Source organism: Phlebotomus argentipes, unplaced genomic scaffold (genome assembly GCF_947086385.1).
Source record: "Phlebotomus argentipes unplaced genomic scaffold, Phlebotomus argentipes genome assembly scaffold_18, whole genome shotgun sequence".
NCBI lineage: Eukaryota > Metazoa > Arthropoda > Insecta > Diptera > Psychodidae > Phlebotomus > Phlebotomus argentipes.
Genome location: NW_026776177.1, coordinates 12,741,791 through 12,762,675, shown reverse-complemented (window position 1 = coordinate 12,762,675; position 20,885 = coordinate 12,741,791). Strand labels below are relative to the sequence as shown.

The following is a 20,885-nucleotide window of genomic DNA, read 5'->3' as shown; positions in this document are numbered from 1 at the left end:
CCAGCGACTTTAAATCCAAAAGTTCTTTGAGACATCATCATCATTGGAAGAATATGTTTATTCTCTTTTGAAAAATGATACCACTTCGTCAAGTGCAATTCAGTAAATATTTTCTCGGGTTTGCTGGAGATAAACTCTTCAAAAATGCATAGAGCACTGAATTTGACGAATACAGCCATTATCATTGGATAAAGGACGTCAAAGTCATAAGTTTTTCCCATAATGTAAAACATGAAAATGAGACATAAGAAATTTGAACTGAACTGAGCAATAAATGTATAGTAAAGTATGTATTTTACTAAATGATTGAAGATTCTTAATCATTTTACGATGATGCAGATGCAGTGAAAAATATTTTTTTTTTTTAACTTACCTGATATTCACCTAAAATTGATATTAGGCTCAAAAGTGTCATTTCATCAAGGCAATTAAATAATTTAACAGGAAAATTACCCGAGGATAATCCGAAAAATCGCCGCAATTTCCCTTACCGAAGAGGTATTTTTCTAGGAAGAAGAAGTGCTCCGAAAGTGAGTGAGGCGAATTAATAGAGTCAAATTGTGATTCCAACCCCTCTCAGCAATTTTCCACTCAATTTCCCACCTTTTTCTGCCACCTCCACCTAATTAATAGCCACGTCGGTGGGAATTACAATTTATGATGCCCCCAGAGGATGACTGTGACACATGATAAATTGCCGGATTGTCGATTGAGGATATTTCGGGAGGAAAATACCTGAGCTGTGGATGGCATGCAATTCCCTTTATTCTCTAACATATTACCGTACAAAAGGACCTAAAATTGTTCTAGCAAATATATAGAAATCCTCGTAATTAACTCTGATACATTTTGTCAGTCTTATTAAATATAATTTATGCATATTATAGATTGTTCTCTCTCTCCGTTGTTTTCCCTCTATGTGGAAAACAGGGAGAGGAAATTGGCCCTCCAGGGCGAATTCAATTAAATCAATAGAATGCTCACAGTGATTTTCAATTCAAGAGGGAAGAAGATGATCCTAAAGAAGGTGCTTAGCTCTGGAATGTTAATTCACAGTAAATTTTGAACACATGATTTCGATGAATGATAATCCTTAAACAAATAAGATTACATGGAATATATTAGATAATATAATTGCCACTTAAGATTAAATCTTAGTCGACGCTATCAGCTAATGAAAGTTAATACTTGTTCTACAAATTGGAGGGCTTTTAGAACGTTGTCACTTTGCCAAGACGCAGTCCGAGTAATTTCCTCCGCTTCTTTGCACTCAGTTTCGCCCAGAGATTTGCCGTGCCTTCGACGAGGAGGTACTCGTCACAAAATTCTGGCTCCTTGGCTCCTCCACTGTCGAGGTTGTCTTCGCCCAGGATGTTCTTTTCGCTCCGTGAATCACCAGAGACGAAGCCACTCTCTGGACGCGAAAGCGAAGCCTGATTCCATGGCAATTGTGAAAACCAGCGAGCCACTTTGGCTGTTGAGGATAGCTGCAAGCATAAAATACTCAGATTTAAGTTATTGGATCGATACTTTGCATTTCCATCCTTGATTGGGAAATTCAAAAAGTTTGAAGAAGAAAAAATGCCATGACTACATTTGCATATCTGATAAAAAAGCTCCAATAGAATTCACTATTTTATTTTCTCATCGTGACATTGGCATCTTCACATCACGCTAAACGATATACAAAAGATAATTGTAACACTGGTAAAATATCCTCTTGATCTCAAAATTAACAATATATTCATTTTAAACCTAGGATCTCAAGAACTATGTACAATTTTATGTACGTGAACATGGTTTTGCGTCACTCCCATTGATTTCCCTGTCCTGTGTTGCGGGGAGGTTCTGGTTTGAATCAAATATGGGCAGAAAATGCTATTAACAATGGATAAAGCTGCAGAGCTTTCAGATTCAGATGCGCCTCAGGCGGATTTGGTGGGCTTAATTAATTTTTCACCTGCATTTTCAGGTGCGAATGACCAATTGAATTGGTCTCTGGGGGGAATTTCACAGGCTGGGGATTCTGGGAAATGCCTCATGTTCACGTTATTAATCCCTTAAGATAAAAATACTATGTAATTCAATTTATTCCATTGTTCTTTGGCACTTTTTGTCAAATGATCAGCCTAACATGTAAGATAATTTAATTGTGATATTTTTTCATGATTTAATATGAGAAGAACAGTTTATCTCTTGGCACCACATTCGAAGACATCCTTTATGAAAATTGATATTCTGAATATACCTAACATTAAAGAGAGAGTGTGTTAAGAGTAAATTTCCTTAGCTACAATAAATAGAATAGAATCTCTTTTCATTTAATATAAAATTGACAATTAGGAGTTGTTGCTATTTACAGAAAGAATATTGTATATAATATATAGTATAAGTTTGAGGGAATCCCTGTCAAGCTTTCAGAAGAGGGAAAAAATTGATAATCCAGAAAGTCTTGAATTGTTCCCAACAATAGAATTCACCTTCTTCATTAGTGAAAGTGACAGGAGATTCAAAAGAACCCCTCGAAGTGCTCACAAAAGGAGGGTTCGTTTTTTTCTCGACTCGTGTTGATTGAGGAAGTTTCAACTTAATTATCTGTAGAGAGTGATTTGACAAGAATTTGGCAAGGATTTCTGTATTTTTCGTCTCTTCTGAATACTTAATATGTGAATAGAATCTAAAGATTTACAATTTGCTTACTTATCAGCTGATAATTCTGCGCTTTTTTATTATTTGGCCAGAAAAAATAACGCAAACGATAATTTTAATTAACTAATTATGCTTTGATTTATATAGGTTTTTATTTATTTTGTGGATTTTTATAAAGATCTATTCACATACAAGTATGGAAGTCTTGAGAAAATATAGTCTTCCTCGTGGAAGAAGCGTCGATCGTTAAAATATACGTGATTATGTGGTACTCTTGTTCGAATCCCTCCTCTTGTGATTCTTTCGCTAGCGATCTACTTGGTCGTGTGCCGTGCCCATTGCGTCCTCTGCACCTGAACCATCATTTGACTGCGACTGGGCACTTTTTCGCTGGTGCTCCTTGTGATGAAACTCGGCGTCGCTGGAAGCTTCTTTGTCACATTTCCACTCTCATCCGTAACTTTGAGTGTCACCATTTCAGGCAGAGTGACTTTCTTTTCAGTTCTGCGGCCTGTTGTGCTTCTGGAACTGCCAGAAACAGGTACCAAAACTTTCACCTTTCCCTCAGAATCCAGAGTTGTGAGGGTGCCAACTTGAGATAAGGGCTTTATAAGATGAGTGTCGTGATCACTGGCGTCTAGGTTTCTCTCCAAGCTCACGGCCAGACTATCGTCCAGTGGACTGGTCGAGAAGGAGGAGCGGTTGAGTGTTCCAAGTGGCGAGGGTGTAAGATTGCTTCCGCTTGATGGTGAGTTCAGAAGATTGGCATTGTTATTGCCACCCAAAGCGCTAGAATTGCAGAAGATGAAGGAACTTTGCGGTGAGTTGTTATTCATTCCATTTTGGGTGCCATTTTGGCCAAAGTTTAGATTCTGCAGGCGGGACAACAGCTCCGCATTGAGTTGGAAGAGTTCCTGCTGCGAGATCAGTTCTCCACTACTCGACGGGGTGCTTCTGGGGGGTGCAAAAGACGAAGATAGGGGAGCAGCTCCAAAAGTTAGTTGCTGGAGATTGTGAAGGTTCTGCTGTTGTTGATTTAGGCCCGACAATTGCTGACTGAGAGTGGTCAGTTGCTGATTTATAGTGCCCAGTTGGGTGAGTGTCGCCGCATTGGGTGGTGCGAATGTCTTGCGAACAGGAGAACCTAGTTCGTCCGAAGTAGGAGTCAGGAAGAGTGGTGACTGTAAGAGAAAACGATACTGCTCTTAGTGATTTGCTACACATTCCCTAGAGATTAGCGTAGTCAACATTGAGAGAAGGCATGCAAGAATATTTGTCAAAAAAAACTTCCACTTACCTCAATATTCCTCAATCTATGACTGTGTTTTTCGTGTATTTGACGCATAAACAAAATTAAGGAAAAAGAAGAGAGAACAACGTAAATGAACACGCTCTAGAGAACACATGCAAAAACACACGAATTTAATTCTTTCGCCTGTATTAACAGCAATTGGAGCACATATAAAACGAGTGAGGAGCAAAGGGCGAGGATTCTTTGCAAGAGGAAGAAAGGAAAAAGGGGAGGTTACCGTGAAAATATAAAAATAAGCATGACTTTTCTGACAGTGTGATTTTTCTTGTAATGTTTCACCGATTACATAAATTGGCCTGCGGAGCTTTTTTGCGCGCGAGAGAAATTCCCGAGAGGATTCTACGCGCTTCCCAGTCCAACTTTTGGCATTTTCACGATGAATTTATGTGCTCTTTTTCAACCCCTGAGGATGATAGTTGGGAAAAGTTTGCTGAAAGAATTTCTCTCTCTCACTCCAACCATTCAACATTTGAATTGAATGAGCTTTGGTTGAGCATTTTTGCACATGGAGGTTCGCTTCTTTCAAAAGGATTCTGGAACGTGTTTTTGTGTAAATATAAATGCTATGCTGGTCGTTCTGTTAGCTTAGCATTTTTCCACTCAGAGAACGAGCTTTCAAAGTTTATCCACCCCCCGTTTTTTTACATCACATCTCTTTTGAGCAATTATTTTAAAAGAGGAGAGAAAAATCTACAGTAATTGAGCCAGAGATTTAACAGCTCTTCGATATTAAAAAGTAAATTCCTCTGCGAATGGCAGGAAGAAGCATCGGAAGCATGGAATTTCCTCATTTGTGCATTAAATGTAGCAGAAGTGACTTAGGGTGTAGTTGCTCTTTATCTAGCAACTATAAATTTTTGCCTCATACCCCAAAGCATCCATAATTCATCCACTGGCGCTGGAAAAATCGTCCCCAAATGAAGAAATTCCTCCACTTGTTTTCCATCGTGCGAATTTCTATATAAGAGCGTCTCGAGCGTTTTGCCACCCACCCCAAATTATCTCACGCAAGACTGGGCGGATGCTGTGAGGAAAAATTGATAGAGAAAATACAGGAAAAGCAGGGAAGTTTCTCTTCTAGTACTCCTCACTGCATCAGAATTGTCGCTAATTTAACCTTACTAAGCTGAAATTGAGATGATTTCACTTTACTTGGGATAATAGTATAATAAGTCGACTTCTCTTGAACGTCTTTGAAACAATTTCCAACTAATTGACTTATATGCTCATCAATGTACTCTTATGTATTTAACACTATAAAATTGCAAGTTTCCCGGAATAAATTAAACGGAAATTTATTAAAATGTATTTGCACACTATTCTTCAACATGATATTTAAATTGTTCTGAAAGCTCTCAGCTACAAAGCAAATGTTGCAAAGTTGCCCAAAAGCTCTCTCAACTGCGTACCAACTTGTCTCATTATTTTACTTCTTCTTGTGTGCAATTTATCAAGAGTAACTCTTTCTCTCTCTCGGGTCTGTAATCAAATGAAGAAGAGAGAGTGAGAAAATACCTTGACGAAAAGCATCCAACTCTTGAGTTCATCTGCAGCTTCAGCCCCCTGAGCTACTCTAATGCTATTCTGCTACTCTGAAGTGACTGACCAAAATTGTATGAGAAAATTTCTCGAGACACTCTGAGATTGCGGAGCTTTTGGCGAGAGATGAAATTAATGCAATGAGCTTTAAGCGTCGAAATGGTTGGAACAATGATGAGAGAACGAGTCAATGAACAGCGAGGCCACCATTTCGGATGCTGGCCACGTAAACTGCTTAGTTCAGCGAAAATGAGGAGAGACGAGAAGAAATATTTAGCAGACTAATGGCCATCGTATCGATGTTAAATGAATTTCCAATGACGTTTTCAGTGTTCACCGCACAAGATAATAAATAATGAGATAATCGCAATGCAATCCCTGAAATGCTCCCTTTTCCCCACACCGCACAAATACCCCCTTAAATAACACTCTAGAGAGCGTTACTCCCGTAGATTCTCAGTATCTGTGGCGCTTTTTGGGAATGTATATTTGTGTGTGATGTCAGAGGGAATGGCGTCAAACAATAAAATTTGCGAAATAAACAATAATTGTAGCAGATGGGCTGGCTGAAGGCGAGGAAAAGAACAACATACAGAGAGCAGAATTGAATCAATATTATCTTCCTTAAAGCTGGCATAGCGGCAAAAATGTTACCTGAGGCGCAATCCCGAGGGTGGCCGCCGTCAGGCTGGGTCTATCCGGCTCGTGGTAGCCTCCCAAAGCGGCAATATGCTCCAGAAGCTCTCGGTTCTGCTGCAGAAGCTGCTGTGTGCGGGCCTACAAGAAAACAAGTCTGGGTGAGAGACACACTCAAAGCCTGGGGATCAATAAAAACATCCCCTCGGCATAAAATACCGCCAGACCCTCACACTTCCAGGCTCGTCTTCACACAATTTAATATTGCTGAAATGCTATTGATTGAAACACTCGAGCAATCTTTCGCCCAGACTTTCAATTACTTTAAACGAGTTTATTGACGTTTTCTGATTCCAGGGTAAAAATGCTCGCAAGGATTAAATTTTAAGAGGAGAGCGAGGCAAAGTTGTGCTGAGAACCCATGAATTACCAAAGAGGTTAGATGGAGATTCCTTTATTGAATTTTGGGTATTGGATGAGTTATATTGAAATATAAAGGGATTGGATTTCAAGAGGTCGTAAACCTCTGGATATTTTCATATCTGACTGTGAGTGTTAATAAATTTTCGAGAAAAAGAAATTAATTCATGCTCTTTTCGCATTCTGCTACGAAAAATATCATAAGTATCTGCTTAGTACAAATTGTTAATTTGCTAAGTTTAATCAATTTATATAGTTCTTGTTGGTTTTTTATCGTATAATCTGTGTTCGTTCTGTAATTGTCCTGGGGTACCAGAAAAGTGAGCTCTGCTGTCACAATTTAATATGGCACTCGTTGAGACACCCTTCCCAATTGCAACTATAGGCACGTCTTGTGCACAGTTTACGCTTGAAGTGGCATGCATAGAGGGTCATACCTGAGCCTCCACCCTGGCGTTCGTCTCCGAAATCAATTGTTCCCGCACGAGCATGAGCTGGGCCAGTGCCTGGCGCGTTTGCAGGCTCTGCTGCTCCAGCTGCTCCTTCAGCTTCTGGATTTCGCGAGCGGCGGGCATCGGGCTGGCGGCCCTGTCGTCGTTCTCCTGCTGAAATGTGCAAAAGATTGACAGTGCGGAAAGGCCAGGTGAGATGGAAAATTGCGTGTACTCACTGGTGATTTCCGGCTGTCGAAATTGACCTGCGAGAGGATGTCCAGGTGATTTGGTCGTGCCAGCACGGGCTCCGGCGTGATGGGGATGATTTCTGAAAAGGGTGGCGCAGAGAGTGAGTTCTTGTTGGTCGCATTGATTTTCTGGCGGACAATAGATCACGTCACATGACATCGTCACGCTTCGTGAGACATTTGCCGGGAGGATTCAATTGAATAGCCACAGATTTGCAGATAGGGGTGAGTGAGAATTGTGTGTTTTCCTCATCCCCTGACAGATGAAATTTTTAGGGTTGATCCGGGATGAATTCTTTATGAATTCTTTCCGGGTAGAATTTCATAAATTCCAGTGGGTTGTCTTAAAGCCACTTGTTGAGTAACGCTTAAGGCAATTAAGAGCGCCGCACATCGCGCAATTTCCTGCCCACACATTGTCTTCAGAACTTACCAAAAACATCGTGGCAATCGATCCCAATTAAAGCACCATGGAAATTGTATGGTAGACATAACAAAAAGATCTCATATTGCGGAAAACACTCTGCAATATCGCGACGCCTCAGTCACTTCCGTCAAGAGTGGGAGAGAACGCTCGGGAGGCGGAAGTTACAACAATAACATTGTCATTTCCACGACTTGTCGTGCGACTCAATGGGAGGATGAGCTAAGATAAACCCACCCCTGAGAGATGAAAGTTGCAACTGGAGCGCCTGTCGCGCATTGTGTACGCATTTTGATTTATTTGCGCACCATAAATTACATAAAATGCAAAACTTTCAGTGCTTTGTCGCGACTGAAGAAAGGCACTTCACTGTCACATTGAGATAAATCGCGCTTGTTTGCGGCGTGCAATGCAACTTTCGGGTGGGTTATTTATTAATTTTTGCTTTGGTGTGAGTGAATTTAATGAGAATGACATGATAAAGAGCGGAATTGAGTGAAAATTAGGCGTGCTCCACCCATTCAGATGCTCCGCCCACTTTCAGTGTTGTCTTACAACCATTTATATAAGCAGAATTGCTGCTTTCTAAAGTGACCACAATTGAAAAGCTTTCACTTCAGCTTGAACCATTCTAGCAGTGAAAAACAGGACAATGGACACCCCGTCACATTTCGTCACATCTCTTCCGGGATGAAGTTGAATGTTGCCACAATTAATGATTATTCTGGTGTGTGTGTGTGTGTGTGTGAGTGTGTGATTGCCAGGCTTGTCCTGACACCCTCTTTGACCTCTGCGTCCGGATCAATATAATGTTGTCTCAGAGCATCGAGTGCAATAAATTTAGGAAAAGGGTTAATTAGTGAGTGGGCGGGCGACTGTTTATTAAACAATGAGCCACTGAGCTTCTCAATAAATCATTTCCATTGCATTAATTACGTCACTTGGGCCACCCATCTCGCCAGGGTCGTTTTATCAACTCCCCCGCGTGCACACATTGTAAATTAAATCGTTAAATACAGCTCACACATGCCTTCGCGACCTCTCCACCCCGCACATTGCCGAAAAACCCCCGCCCCATTGGGAATGTGGCAATAAATTCAGTAAAATGTTTTCCTGCCACAGTTTTTCTGGCCTCGTGTGCATCACTTTTCGACTACATGTGCTTGTTTTTTGTGCTGGGCAGGGAGAGCTTTCGGAGCTTTTACTGTTTGCCGGAAGAGTTAAGCAAAGTGTTGGTGTGGCGAAAAAAGTCATAAAATTCACTGCAAGCCTTTTGAGGTTGTTTGCATATTTCTGCATTTTGTCACCCGCCTGGCGATTTAATATTGCACTCTTTGAGAATGTGATCTGAAGCATCGCAAAGACATTAATGCGATAGTCCGTTCATGAATTGACTTCGTCTCTCAAACTAATTTGTCTATCGTCTGCATTTGGATTGATGTCAAATCAAATTAATTTCGTTTGCATTGTTCGCAATTTGTCCACTGTATGGTAGTATAATGTGATTGTGAATGGCATTGTAGATAATATAAATCAACATAGTTGAATTGAGCTGAATTTCTATGTCAGACAGTATCTTCACCGAAACACCATCAATTTGGCCTCAATTGAGTAGTTTTGCATAGAATCATTCAGTCACAAAGTATGACTATGAAGAAGTGATTTATCGCGGTGTTTAAAAAAAACTGGATTTGGAATTTTAGTGTATAAATGAATACCTTTGCGAGGCTCCTCGTCGTCTGTCAGTGGGTCCGAGCATCGATCCTGTTCCGATGTATCACAGGGCGTCTCTGAGCCTGCATCCTCACGCTCCAAGGATGCCGCCTTGGCGTTCTGGGTGGCCACTTTGCGGTTGTGGCATACTTCGAAGGCCTGACCAACAGTGCGAACGATCCTCATGGCCTGTGACTGTGAAAAGAGGACGAAAGTTACTTACACCAGTCAAGATTATTAGAGCAGAATAAAAGATCGATTATCTCCACAGTCAAGTTTTCTCTGTAATACCTCAAGCTCAGAATCTAGACTATTGCTTCGCTGGAAATAAGCGTCGTTCTCTGGTTCTCGGAAAGAGAGCTTTTTGCGAGGCTTCTGAGGCACTTCCAAGTTGTGGTTCTCCTCAGAGTGTTTCTCTTCAGAAATGCGTTGGGATCGAGGATCATAAGAGGATTGGCGTATGATTTTTGGGGATTTAATCGGAGTGATTGCACTTTCGTCCTGAGAAATGAATTTCTGGAGCTTTAGCCGTGCTTTAACCGTTACATTGCCATCATGATAAGATGAAGGTCGTGCTCTTGGAGGATTTTCTTCTGGAATCCAGTTGAGATTTTCCCCAACGGAGAGACTTGTGTCATTCTTTCTAAGAGGGAGATTCTCTTCGCCTTCACAATCCAGGCTCTTATTGCGTGTCAGTTTGCTTTTCGGTCTTCGATTGACTACATCGGATGGCACTTTTTCGTTCAGGGTCTCCTTTTTGGCTTCGATCTTCTTATGTCGGGTGCACATAAAGAAGTCTAGCGTGCTGCGATGTTTATGAGGAGGTTTGGCATGGTTTTTTGAGGAAGAAGGACGCTTCATGACATCTCCTAGGCTACTGAGTGTCGATCTAGCTCGAAACATGACATCATTCTGAAGCTGGCGAAGCGTAAAATCCGCCCGACGTCGCGATGACGGCGACATGGAGATATCCCTGGCCACAGGTGAATCTTCTCTCCTCTGGTGGCCCACCATTTCGCTCATATTCAACGTATTAAACGCTCTTCACCTAGATTTCGATGAAATTATTGCATTTTCCCGTGTATTTCTACTTTATTGATTATGATAATAACATTTATTAAGCCCTATTGTATGTTTATTCAGAAAATATGGGCTTTTAATTGCAAATGAGTCTCATTAAAATTCAGAGCCAAGTTTCAGGATGGAAAAGCTCGCCCTCTTTCAACATGTCGCTGGGTCGAAAATAAATCTCTGTGCGCTCAAAATCCACAGCATGAAAGCAAATAATTTAAAAGTGGTGTTTATATTCCTCATCTTTTTCCGCCTCTGAAGTATTTGTCTTAAATGTACCCAATAAAATCGATTTTATTGGCTTTTCCCCAACCCATAAACAAGATCATAAAACTCATCCCGAGTGAGTGGAACTTCTGTGATTAATTGTCTTATTGGAGAACGCCATTGATTCACTCTGGATAGCCACATCCAAATAAATCATGCGGTATGAGTAATCCTGAGTGCGATTCCGCGCAGAAAACTAATGTAAAATCAATCTGTCTTTGCCAATTGTGACAGTTTAAGTTTAAAGAAATAGTGGGCTAAAAAATGATTAAATTCAATTTGAGCTTTTAATTGAATCCCAGACGCAATTTAAAACACCATCAGATTTGGTGTTTGACAGGCATTGATGAGATTGTTGGTCGGTATGGTTGGTATGTTATTGATTTGTGATTCCTCTGCAATGGAAAATAATTGGAAATTTTCTTCATTGCGAATCATTTTCAAACCCCTAGCCTTCATTTGCATCGAAATGGAAATTCTTCTATTGGATGGATTGACCCGGATTCTTTGAGGTTCTGCAAAAGCTCTGGTACTGAATAAATATCGAATTGACTTTGAATGGGAAATGAATTAGTCAATCTGCATTGGCAATATTGGCGTGTTTTGTCCCTCTGAAAATTGCACTCTTGAATATTCATGTGAAGTATATGAAAATTTCATTGAATTGGCCATAGTTTTTTTGCCTCCCAATTTGTATTCTCACCACTGCAATTCGCGAACATATTTACGAGCATTGTGGTAATTCTGGGGAAGATTAAGTGCGACAGCGAACATCGAATGTGTCTGTGCATGAGATTATCAGTCTTCTAATGACTCGAAAGTTCCTCAGTGATTGATTGCACTCACTGTTTGCTTGTTTATTGTTCACCAAGAGTAAATTGAACTCACTGGCCATGCTATCTAATGGTCTATTTTTGCCATGCCATGCATCACTTTGGCCCGACACCATGATTCTGCACTATAAGGCGATTCCATTCTCTGCATAATTTTCGTCATCTCTCAGCCGGGATTACAAGGGCTTTTTTAAGTGTGCAAATCCCATGGAAAAATAATCCCACCCACAGAAAGCTCCCGAAAGCTCCTTGCATAAGCTAATGACACTTGATTTACCGCCACGCCGCGCACAAGGTGAGATGAAGGTGTAATTTTGCAGTAAAAAGTTTCATTTACAAGCTTTCATCTAGAAGAGCAATCACTGAACGTCTCCTTTGGAATAACAGGAGACAAATGACGCTATCGCTATCGGGCTAGATTGGTTTTACTCGGAGTTACAAAGTCAAATAAATGTCAGCTCATGGGAGATTTTTTTCCGACCGAAGGGAAAAGAGCAAATAGGGATTTATTCTCTTGTCGATTTCAAAGCATTGTGGCAATCTATTTTCTCTGCACAATTTAATGACATGAGTTCGGATTCAAACACTTATGGTGCGTCCAGACAATTCCAGAAAGCAGTGCCAGAATTGTCAGAAAAATTTATATCAAATCTTCTTTGGCCTGTACAAAATGAATTCTGCGCTCTACTTTGATCCTCAGAATCTCTACTTTCACTCTGAAACTAGGCTGACCAATCTCATGATTTATACACAGGACATCTTCAGTGCAGAATTCAGTAAAATGGTCTTTCGGGCATTGTTCATACGTTGTTATTTCTTGCAAGGACATTTTAATATGAACAAACTGTTGGCACTTGTTCCCAAAAATTCCCAAATAACATATTTTCAATACGTTTTTTGTCATATTCGCATCGATTTATTGTTACGATCTGCTTGTGACTTCCTATCGTATTTTTATTCTTTAGCGATAGTGCATTAATCAATTTCTGCAGGCTATTGTAAACCTGACAGTATATCAATATTTGTAGAACTTCTTAGATTCGTATCATTGAATAACAAACATTTGTGATGGAATAGTCGCTGCATTCACACTCTACTAATCGCTTTGCTTTATGAAATTTTGAAATCCTTGTTTGTGCCAGAATATCAATTTTTTGCAGTGATTTTAAAATTCACGATAACGTCGATGCCAGAATTGAGATCTTTAAGCTTAATTCTAAGAAAAATCTCATTACACTTCCGGCTCTTGATTGTGTAAACAATGTCCCACATACTCTCAAATCTCCTTACTATAAAATTCACCAATCATTTTTCGCGCGTAAATTAATCACTTTGATCGCGTTGATGAGTAAAAACTGGGTGCGATAAAATATGAATTGAAAATATTGTGACGTGAATGTGGAGTCTCGTCCACTAAATTATCAAAGGCACGTCTTCGCATTTTTCATCCTCGCAGAGAATTATGATCTCTCTTTGATTTCCTCAAGGCATTTTGGGGCCAAGTTATGGAAAAAACTGGGATACGTTGAATGTAATAAATCTTTCAATTATCCGGAATATGTCTGCGACAATTTCCTTGCTCCACTCTCGAGGAGAATTGCATTGCGCTTCTCGTGGAAATTAAATGTGTCAATCATTGCTGGGGGTGAATTTTCGAATCGATAACGCACACAAGTTGCTCCACCCTGTGCTTGTGTATTTAATATTTAATGTAATGCCTCGCAGATGAAATTGAGTGTGGAAAATTGAGTGGTTGAGAAATTATTTTTGGCACAACTTCGCTATGCCAGAGAGCCAATAATTGGCAGGTTTGACCATTTGCGACTCTTCCTGACTTTGTGTTGTGAGTTATTAATTTGACCATGAAACTATGTTTCAATTACACTCTCCAATATAATTCTTTTTATTACTCTGAAACCACCGCACAAGAGACAGGATCATCTGTGACGGTAGCATAAAATATGGCTTTTCGCGTTTCCCCAAATTCACATAGTTAATAATAAAATGGCTCTTTGTGTCGTCCAAGGGGGAAAATTAATGATTCTGTCGCGGTGAGAATTTTCACAGCGAGAAAAATCGCCTAGACATTGATTTTCAGTCCTGGCACGTGCTCGGGTGATCGTAATTAGATTAACCTCCGTGTGTGGTGAAAGGTGAAGCCCAAGCTTTTGATCCACACGAAGCCTAGCGCGGCGCAAGTAATTGAATTTCTTCAAGTCAGAGTGTCGCTTTGAATGCCTTGAGTATTTGAAAGACATTTGGCAGACACTCAAGTTGATATTGTTGGCCGTTCTCAGGGAGGTTTACGGACCACTAAAGGAATTTTCGTGGTACAATTGATCACGCATTTACATTGCCGCACTCTGTGCTTGAGATTTTCACTGCCACGATCGATCAAAAGATGAAAGAAACGCGCAGAAATGTATGTTTATCGGCCAGAGTGTGAAAAATCCAGGCTTTTCCCGTCCAGAACAAACACTTGAAAAGCCCTCTTCAATTTTCCCACTCTTCCGTATTACATAATCATCGCAAAATACTCGGGAAAAGAGCAAGAACTCCACCAATTTCTAGTGAAAGTCCACAGTAAAGTCTCTGGTCGCAGAAATTGCCACACAAACAAATTTATTAAGTGCGAAATTCTCCCAATTTTCGTGCTATTTTAAACTTTCCAACACTCCCGCTTTGTCCGATCTCACGACAATCACTGATCGTCGGAACGCGTCGACTTGGAAATATGTTCTGCGTAAGTGAGAAGTTGCGCAGCTTGATCCTGCGCAGGTGGAAAAGATACATTTTCCATCTCTTTCCATTTCCTCAAAACATCAACAGCTCACCCACGATTTCTTAGTTTTGAGTGAGAGAAAATTTTACTATGCAGAATTTATTGGACATTCGCGGTGGAGAATTTGTGCCAAGAAGCTCATCGAGTTAATCAATTTAGCAATCACTGAACACATCCAAGATCTTGTTGCTTGAGCGGAAATTCGGTGGATTAGATCAGGAGTCATTAATCAGAAGCAATAATTGGATCAGAGGCGATTTTTTGGCAAATAGAAAAGTTTGAATTATCTGTTGAAAGCTTAAATGGCTCTTCGAATTTAATTAATTTATAAAAGAAATTTTATCTAATGGAAGCTGTGATGAAATACAATTTTTTTTTCTCAAGGTTGTGCAGAAAAATCAATCCAGAATGGCCACTATTTCAAACATCCTCTAACTATAATGACGCATAACGAATGCTTACAAATATCCTTTTTATATTTTCATGGGTTTCACTAATTTGTATCAACATTTTACGTCCTCTTGTCACATTTTTATTTATTGGAAATTACCATCCGAAACATTTACATATCAATTACTCACTTTTTCACCATCCTTTTTTGCACGAACAATGTATTGCATTATATTGACCAATCGCGGAAACTGCAATTTTATTTCCTTTTCGCATTGTTAAAAAAAAAAATATTTACATGCTTTTTGACACAATATATCCATAAAATAGTTGGTGAAAAGTTCACATGAACTTTTCATTGCGAATCGGTGGAAAAGTTGCAATAATGCATTACACGTATAGAATTAGCGACTGTGTGTAATGTAACAAATTGAAATTGGAAATTTAATTGAAATTCGGACTTGTTCAGAGTTATTTTTGATCATCATCGGTTTTCGGGTGGTAAGCGAAAAAAGACGCTTGCAATGTCACTGCAAAATGCATTTTAATTAATTTTCAGTGGACTTTACGTGACTTTTGGGAATGGCAGAGATTTCACACCTATTTTTGTCCTCCCCTTCATGAGAAGTGGCGAATGTCAAGGTGGCGAGGAGTTGTTTGGATTGAAAAATCAACAGTCTTGAGGCTTGGGATTTGCTGGGCATTTGAGAAGTGCGTCACCGATTCCGCGTGAGTCTGTCGACCGACAGAATGTTTGGGTATGTGAAATGAGGAGGAAAAACAGGTGGTGAGAATCGTATAATATTTTCATAGCCTTTAATTTTCAAAGTTTGTTGTATTTTACAACTGGTCCGAAATTGATTTTTGCGCCAATTTTACGCACTTTTTACGATCATGTTGAGAAGACGCGCACCCAGAAACCTCCTCATCTGCATATTCAAGCTCACTTCCGCATTGGAAAATCTCCTGTCCGCCATCTCAAGGTCTACATGGAGAATTCGCAGCTTTAATTGTTGAGCCTTTGAAAGAATATTGCCGAAAAGCTACCCACTTAGGAAAACGCGAGGATACACTCTCAATATTAGCATATTTATCGTGCATGGCAATTATGGAAATTGCTCTGGAGGAAATAGAGAACATAATTCAATTTCACGTTCTCTGAGAGCACCATTTATTGCTCTTTTGCTGACATCCCGAGCAAGAGGGAAAAGCTTCAGCCCGCCATGATAGTAATTGAGAATTTATGGCTATTCTGCGCGATTCCTCACCCGAAAACTCCTTCATCCAGCAAATGAGAAAATCCCCGTAAGATAAGGAGCTCTTCGAGGACAAAACGCTATCGCCCAAATCACAAATTCGCTGTGACTTAATTGCACGTGGCTGCAGAGGGCATTCAATGGCTTCCGCGTGGCTGAAAAGCCCTGCAATTTGCTCTAAACTCCACGAAATTGTGTCACGGTTGATGAAATGGTGAGAGAGCTTTTGCAATTTGTAGGTTCAAAGCGACACAATGTGTACAGAAGTGCTCGTTCCATTCAAAGGACGGATTTCATCGAAAAATATAAAACGTATAAAAGGGTATTATTAAAGGTGGAGATTCAAGTTGCGGAGTTTAATTGCCATGGAACTGAAAATGGTAAGTAAGGACGAAATATGAAAGGGCATTTCCACGATTTTGCAAAAAAAAACTTGAAAGCTTATGTAGCGATAAAAGAGCAAAATACACGTTTCTGTTGTTCCTTAATTCCCTCGATCTGTGCACTGGTGCATAATCTGAAAGCGATCTCACTTCGCATGGAGGGAAAAAAACCTCTTGAGCGAATCTGAGATGCAAATGCTGAAAGCTCTCGTGAGAGGAAAATAGGGAGCTTAGCAGGAGGTTTGATGTGAGGAATAGAAAGGGAGCTTTTCAGAGATTTGCCACTCCTGGAGACGTCTCAGTGGCGAATTATACATGGAATTATTCCATCAAGCATTCTATCGGCCACTTCTATTGTTGCTGAAGATGGTGCGGAAAGTCGAAAGCATATTGACGTATTTTTATCACCCCTCGAGATGGGAAATTTCCATTTCTGAAGAGTCAATTTTGGGGACATGATTAATAAACTCATGGCGCGAAGATGCGACTTGGGAAAGTGTCGGAAAAATCCAATTTCCAGCGGGAAGTTCAGTGGCCGAGAGCTCTCGATGGTTGGACCATAAAGCCCGCCCTCGTGTTGTTGATTGAATCCATAAATTTTGTCACCTCGACTTACCATTTCATATTTTTATTGTTGCTCCAAGGAAGAAAGACGCACAGAATGAAGTCGCCGCATCCACAAAGGCACAATGAGAGACGCGAGGGAGAGCTTTTAAATGAGCATTGTCATGTAAATGAAATTTCCCTTATCGCCCCAACACGCGCTCCTGCAACGACTCTTGGAGGCGAGCTTTCGTGGTGGGTGGCAAGTGCACGAATAACAATTCGACATACAAATTATCTCGCTCTCGGCGACGGGGGTGGTGTTATCGCACACGCTCCTCCACTTCTTTACACAAATGTCAGCAGAGGACGAGAAATCTTTCGTGATTTTGGGAATAGTCGTACTGTGAATATTATGTTTTTTTTTCCTTCGGAAAGTTTTTTTAAAAATGTTCAGGTCTTTTCGAGTATTTGTAGAAATATAAGCCGCAAATATATAATATGCAAATTAATTTGTTGAATTTTGAAAATTTCATACCTACTCTTTAAAAGGTACGAAAGCAAAATCCCACATTTTCGTACGAGAAATTTTTTCATAAGAATTTAAATAAGCTCAATATCCTGAGATTCTGATAATATTGCTATGAAATTTGTGATAATATTTTTATAGGGGATATTTAAAAAACTTCGCGTATGTAGAGAATCAGTATGTTTTGGGAAAGTTTGGTCTTTTCCTTAATAACAAATGAGTTAAGTCAATCGTATCAGCTTAAATTAAGTCCTGTCTTGACTAAAGTCTAGTCTGATCACAATCTAAAAAGAATGTATTCATTGCTTTGGACGAGTCGTTTAAGCCTGAGCTTAGGATTAACATCCATTGTGTAAAGTGCGACATAACGTTAACGCAGGAAAACTTTTTCGCTGCTTGGCTGTAAGAAAGGTCGGAGGAAAGGAGATGAAGCAAATTGAATGGACTCTTTTAGGCTCTTAATGTGTTTTTCTTGGCGAAAAAGCAGCACTTTTGCGCCCTTTGATTGTCCTAGAAACACTTTGTTGCTCGGATGAGCCCTTTTCTCCTCAAAATCGATTCGCGAAGAGCTTTCGTGAGATGGTCTAATGATGTAGAGTAGCGTGTTTTCACTTCATTATGTTGGATTTGAGGAGAAAAGCCCCGAGGTTAGCTCACGTATGGGAAAAGCACAGTTGCAGAGTGCATTCTCGAGGTGCCACTTCATCCATTTTGTGCCACATTTCATAGCATTTTTATCGCCTAGGGCCAGCATTTTGACGACCAGCAAGTTTCCAACCTCAATGCAAATTCGCACAGTGGAAAAGTTCCCAGGAGTCCTGCTTTCGATATTGCCATTCGGAGGGAATGGATAAATTGCGAGAATCACTCGCTGCAGAGCTGAAAGAACAGCGCTGAAAGCTTCCGTGCTTGAAACTCGAGTTTAGAGTGATTTTTCATGGAAAAGTTCCATATACGTATATTTTCAATGCATTGTTACTCATCATATGTGCTAGAGCTGGAATTGAGCACATTGGAAATTGATTCTGAATTTGACTGCGATAAAAAATGATGAGCTTATCTGGGAAGCGAGTGTTTCATTAAGTTTTTGCACGAATGGTAGATTTATTGATTGTTTATCAAATATTTAACCAACAAATTGGAGCTTTGCATAATTGTGGACTTTTTCACAGCTGTCGTGAGCTGTTTACGCTTTACGCGACAAATAAAAATATTAATTTTTGCGGTGTTCTTTTTGAAGACTGTGTTGCACCATATTGGTCGTTAAACTTGAGACGACATAGCTGGCACAGTTGTGAAGTCCTGTTGTAAAAGCTTCTCAGATCTCCTGTGATAAATTAAGCCGTCCTTTTGGTTTCCTGGCAGCAAAGTTGTTGAGATAGGTTGCCAAGTGACGCGATTTGTATCGAATTGTTGGACATCCAATAAATCTCCATGGCAAAGTCAATGTGGAGTGGCCGAAGGAAAAGTGCACACATCCTCGCGGAGTTGCTGAGCATGTTGAGGGCAATTTAAACAATGTAAATGACAAACTTTCTCCTTGTTTCACTCTTGGGAATAAATTCATCCTTGTGACATCCTTTTTTCTGTGTCTGGGGCGACGGCAAAAAGGCAGCTTTATCCACCCCTTGAGGACATGCAGTAAAAAGGCGAAGGAGAGGAAAAACATTTACAGTTTCCGGATAGGATTTTCTCTCGCCTCTGCTAGAAGCTTCCACAGGATGTGTAATGTGAAAATGATGATGAGTGTAACGAGCATGAAAAACCGTGGGTGGGAAAAGGCAGACAAACTCCACTGAAATGGACCGAGGGAGCTTTTTTCCACTACAACTTGACTGCGGAGCTAAAGCGACGCCCTCCACTTACCTTCTTGTGACTCTTGAAGACTGAGCATTTGAATGTGTCCGTACTTCCATCTCTGGCAATATAGCTAAATATCTTGAGATCACTGCTATCGTGTGAGACGTAGAAAATCCTATAAATTGGATGATTCATGAGCTCCAGCCCATTTCCATCGCCATTCCACTGTTTTTTCTGCAAATACAAGTACACAGAGATGCATATGAGATGCTGTGGAAATTATGTATATTCACGCCGTGCTTCTTATCATACACAAGAAGTGATGGTAAATATTATGCGAGAGGAAAAGCTTTCGTGTGAGCTAACAAACACTGGAAATTAGTACCGTATTTGCCACTTCATTTTCTTTCTATTGCCAAAGAGGCGTGCTTGATGAGCTGAGTTGACAAGATTACAGAAAAGATGACGAGAATATCAGAGCCTAGTCCATCTAGATGATGTTCTGTTCCACATTTCAACTCTGTTCTCTGTTGAGTGCTCATGTTTTACTGCTCATTTCAAAAGTGAGGGTGGAATAGAGTTGTTTCAATTAAAATACGCCCTCATAAATTCTCAAGGAAAGCTCTTTTCAGTGATGGATTTTCTCACCTTTCTCTTCTTCTTCTTGAGGCACACTCGTACGCCGTCCACAGAGACCTCAATGGACACCTTCCGCTTCTTCATGTTTTGTACTTTGCACTCGTACTGCAACGAAAAAAAAAGACATGAAAAGGGGTTGTAAATTGTCGCTGAGGTGATAAATTTCAATGGGAAAAGGCACACATCTTCAGTGGCAACAACCAGCATGTCAATAGGGATTCATCGATGCTCATTAATCACCTGCCAGGAGGTTGAGACGAGTGTCTCTCGCACGACTGATGCTTGATCTGGAGGATTGATTTATGCGAGAGGAACTGGCAAATCCCATTTCCAAGGATCAGGGCAAATTTAGCGTTATCATTCACAGACAGAAGTTGAGAGTTGATGCAAACTCTTCAGCGCCAATTACAATTATATTCATCGCTTCTGCACTTTGTCTAATTAAATCGTATAATTGGTCTCTTAACGGTGTTGAAAAAGCTTACTGAATTAATTAGTTCTCAAAAGGTTTATCTTTGTGTCGTTTGGCCAACACAATTTCTCAAATTCCAGATTGTAATCACAATGAGGGAGTCATGAAAGATCTCCTCTCTCTTGTCAAAGTATGTCTCCCTATTGATACACCATTGATCTCCTCTTCGCGCAGTGAAGCGTGCAAAAAATGAATAATTAATGAGAATCAATTGGCGTGTTTAAAAATCAATTATCCACCCCTCGCGATTGAGAAGCACTGCAGAGATGTTTGCCGAGGAAATGGTAATCAAATATTTATGTGATTATGTTGCGGGTTGGGGGAAAAAGGGAAAAAGCTCTCGTCCTAATTAATTGAACATGCAGACTCTGTGCTTTTTGGGCTTCTGCCTAATGTAATGCCATCCATTCTTCAAGTCACCTCCACAACCCATTTCATTAATTTCTAATGAAGCTGCGACATCTCTCCACCTACTCCTGACTTCTGTCATGATACTTCTGGCGTCTGCCTCTGGTTTGCTCCCTTTGATATTTCCGGCACGGACT

At 40.2% G+C, this 20,885-nt stretch overlaps 1 protein-coding gene across 7 annotated transcripts in view; it reads right to left on the bottom strand.

The window, feature by feature from the left end:
* Positions 1-747: 747 nt before the first annotated feature.
* LOC132259785 (capon-like protein) overlaps positions 748-20,885 on the bottom strand; it is a 60,121-nt gene continuing 39,983 nt past the window's right edge. For 2 of the 7 annotated variants that reach the window (XM_059757546.1, XM_059757547.1), the window contains exons 4-10: positions 19,878-19,973; positions 19,296-19,463; positions 9,381-9,570; positions 7,227-7,318; positions 6,994-7,161; positions 6,155-6,277; positions 1,371-3,830 (exon numbers count right to left, since the gene is read on the bottom strand). In XM_059757546.1, the coding sequence (XP_059613529.1) occupies positions 2,964-3,830; positions 6,155-6,277; positions 6,994-7,161; positions 7,227-7,318; positions 9,381-9,570; positions 19,296-19,463; positions 19,878-19,973 (1,704 nt within the window). In that variant the 3' untranslated portion in view covers positions 1,371-2,963. Of the gene's footprint in view, positions 3,831-5,901; positions 6,067-6,154; positions 6,278-6,993; positions 7,162-7,226; positions 7,319-9,380; positions 9,571-9,666; positions 10,424-14,083; positions 14,230-19,295; positions 19,464-19,877; positions 19,974-20,885 lie in introns of those variants that run through there. The other 5 variants (XM_059757551.1, XM_059757548.1, XM_059757545.1 and 2 more) reach the window with 5 other exon arrangements.